This window comes from Mustelus asterias, chromosome 10, assembly GCF_964213995.1.
Source record: "Mustelus asterias chromosome 10, sMusAst1.hap1.1, whole genome shotgun sequence".
NCBI classification, from domain to species: Eukaryota; Metazoa; Chordata; class Chondrichthyes; order Carcharhiniformes; family Triakidae; genus Mustelus; species Mustelus asterias.
This window is the reverse complement of record NC_135810.1, coordinates 83,937,371-83,940,039: the sequence shown is the minus strand read 5'-3', so window position 1 is coordinate 83,940,039 and position 2,669 is coordinate 83,937,371. Positions and strand designations below refer to the sequence as shown.

The following is a 2,669-nucleotide window of genomic DNA, read 5'->3' as shown; positions in this document are numbered from 1 at the left end:
TGTGGCAGCTGGAAGTCTGGCGGCTGTAAAACTGGCCAGTATTTGATGTTTTGTTAGGAACCAATCACACAGACAGGCGGCCGTCTCCTGGGAATTCGCTTTTCAGCACCAGAAGACTGCGGACAACCCCACCATCAAAGGATAAAAGCAAAACTACTGCCGAGGCTGGAAATCTGAAATTAAAACCAAAGCAAAAATGCAGGAAATACTTAGCATGCCCGGCAGCATCTGTAGAGAGAAAGAACAAAGTCAGTGGGTTTCAATGTCAGGCGTTGCCTCGTCAACTGAGCATTTCAATCATTTTCTGCCCATATTGAAAGAGGCGCGTCAGTCACAGAGGCGGTCACTTACTGTCTTCCTTTAAACGCCGCTTGCTGGTGACAATAATGACAGCGTCCACAAAGATCCTCTTTGCCGATTGTAATTACTTGTTTAACAAAGTTAGTGCAGTATCGATTGAGCGCTGTTGCATAAATCTCTGGTTTAGCTTGAGGAACGAAATATCATTACTTCGAAATAACATAATCAAAATGCCATTCCAATCACATCAGGTTGCTACATATTTAACAAAGGCACTACGTGATGGGATTTTCTGACATGGAGCCATAAAATATATTTTCACGTCGTTCCAAATGGTCTTTCTGTAAACCAGACCCACAACTCAGAAGGCAAAAATTGTCCATGAACCGCTGAAGTGCCAGATTTCGCTATTATTTTACATGAACATTTCCTGTTTTATGAACTGATCACTTAAATAAAACACCACCCTACAACAATACTTCAGGAAAAGGTTTCTAAGGGGTTGAGCAGATCCAAATACTTCCATGGAGCTCTCCATGTGCCCGGTGCTGCTGTACTACACTGAGACTCACACATTGCCAGTGAAGCTGCACCGAGTGTCTTAGGAACGCGCCTAAAACTTTCAAACAGCCTTTTTTACAAAGCACTGTTAGCGATTAAACAATAATGGAATTGTCTCTATTTGGTGTCTAAGTGCGTCATTTTTATATCACAGTATAACATTTATATTTACCCATCTTGTAACTGCATATCAATTGAAACGTTTGTTCAGGCTGGTAAACAAACCCTTTAGATGGTCGCTAAAGTTGGTAAAACCGAAGGCAGCTTCAGCTCAAATCCACTTAGTGGCTGGTCGTTCATAACATATATTGAAGTTTGGAACAACGTTGAGTTTCGCAATGTTAAATTTAAGTCTGATAAATTTGGATAACATGGTCTCAGAGCAGAAAGCTGACCAAGACACTCCCCCTTTTTTTTATACTGTGGAGCCGCCACAACATTGAATTTAAAGCCACATTTACAAAAGAACGATGATAGCTGGCAATCTGAATGAAGCAGCTGGGAAGTCTGATGGTTGCCTTTATTTATACAAATATATTATAATCAATGGACAGTCCCTCAGTCCGGTTTGTAACCGAGTCGGCGGCTCTCTCCTCCGGTGTAGAAAGTATTCGGATGAGTGTTGTTCTAATGTCCCCGTTGGTCTCCATCATTCATTTACACTTTACACACCTTGGGACAGCTCGGACTTTACATAGAGACGATCAAATTACGAAATATACATCTAAGTGGAAATCCGGAGTTAAATGACATACATTTCTGCTACATGTGCGTCCTCTTTATAAACACAAATATTTAATTTCAAGAAATAGGAATTCGGGCTTAATGTGATTTGCCATGCGCCGTATCTGTGGTCGCCCCCTCCCTCCCCCCCTCCCCTGTTTTCTTGAAACTACGCTAGGTTCAAGTTTAAACACAACAGTCTGTTTTCTGCAGTCAGGCCGATTAGAGTTCATTACAAAAGCATGGATTGGAAGAGCGGCTTCCTCGGAGTGTCCGTACAGTGAGGGTCCGATTGCGGTTCTCCTGCCCCCGGGCCGGGGTGCAGTGTGTGTGTGTTACTGTGGCTACAGGGAGCTGCTGCTGCTGCTGCCCGAGGAGCCGGGCTCAGCATCACCGCACTCCCCCTCTCCGGCGGGGAGCCTTTGGCCGCCTCGGGGCTGCCCTGGTCGCGCTCGTACTCCTGCTGGGCCCGCTGCATCTTCCGCTTCTTCATTTTGCTCTTGTGAAAGTGAAAGGTGAGCAGGGAGACGGCGATCACGCCGAATATCAGCGTCACTAACACGATGAGAACCACAGTGGCCGAGAAGGAGTAGATTAACTTTCCCACCTCGGTGACACAGGTGCCATTGTTGTGAGAAAAGTTCCTGTTTCCAGCGCAAGAGGACAGAGAGAGCGGCAAAGCTTTGTGTATCCTGGCACTCATTTGCTGGGCAGTTTAAGGAGCCGTTCTGTGAAAGCTGCCGAAGGTGTCGAGCTCCCCTCTCGCTGCTGGTCCGCGACTCGATCCGCTGGGTGCCAAACAAACGCCTGTCCTCTTCAGGGCTGCAGGAGGGGACTCTGTGAGGGGCAAATGCAATTCCAATGTACAAGTTTAGCATCCAGCAATGCCACACAACGAGATATCACAATGAAGCAGCCTGCACTGGAATGAATTTAGACACAATTGAACTGTGTGTTTGGGTATTTTTTTTTGCAAATACGAATTGTTGAAGAAATAAAAAAAAAGGTCACACGGTGGCCATGCAAAAAGAAAGGCGAGGGAGAGGAGCTGATCCAATGGTGGTGTAATGCGTCTGTGTGCGTCT

At 45.7% G+C, this 2,669-nt stretch overlaps 1 protein-coding gene across 1 annotated transcript; it reads right to left on the bottom strand.

Moving 5' to 3' along the window:
- Window positions 1-1,816: 1,816 nt before the first annotated feature.
- Window positions 1,817-2,287, bottom strand: LOC144500061 (uncharacterized protein C11orf87 homolog). Its single transcript, XM_078222832.1, has one exon. It carries the CDS (start codon window positions 2,285-2,287, stop codon window positions 1,817-1,819), a length of 471 nt encoding a protein of 156 aa, XP_078078958.1.
- Between the last annotated feature and the right edge of the window lie 382 nt (window positions 2,288-2,669).

Coding starts and splice junctions, on each gene's coding strand:
- LOC144500061 (XM_078222832.1), bottom strand. CDS start 2,287: ATGAGTGCCAGGATACACAAAGCTTTGCCGCTCTCTCTGTCCTCTTGC.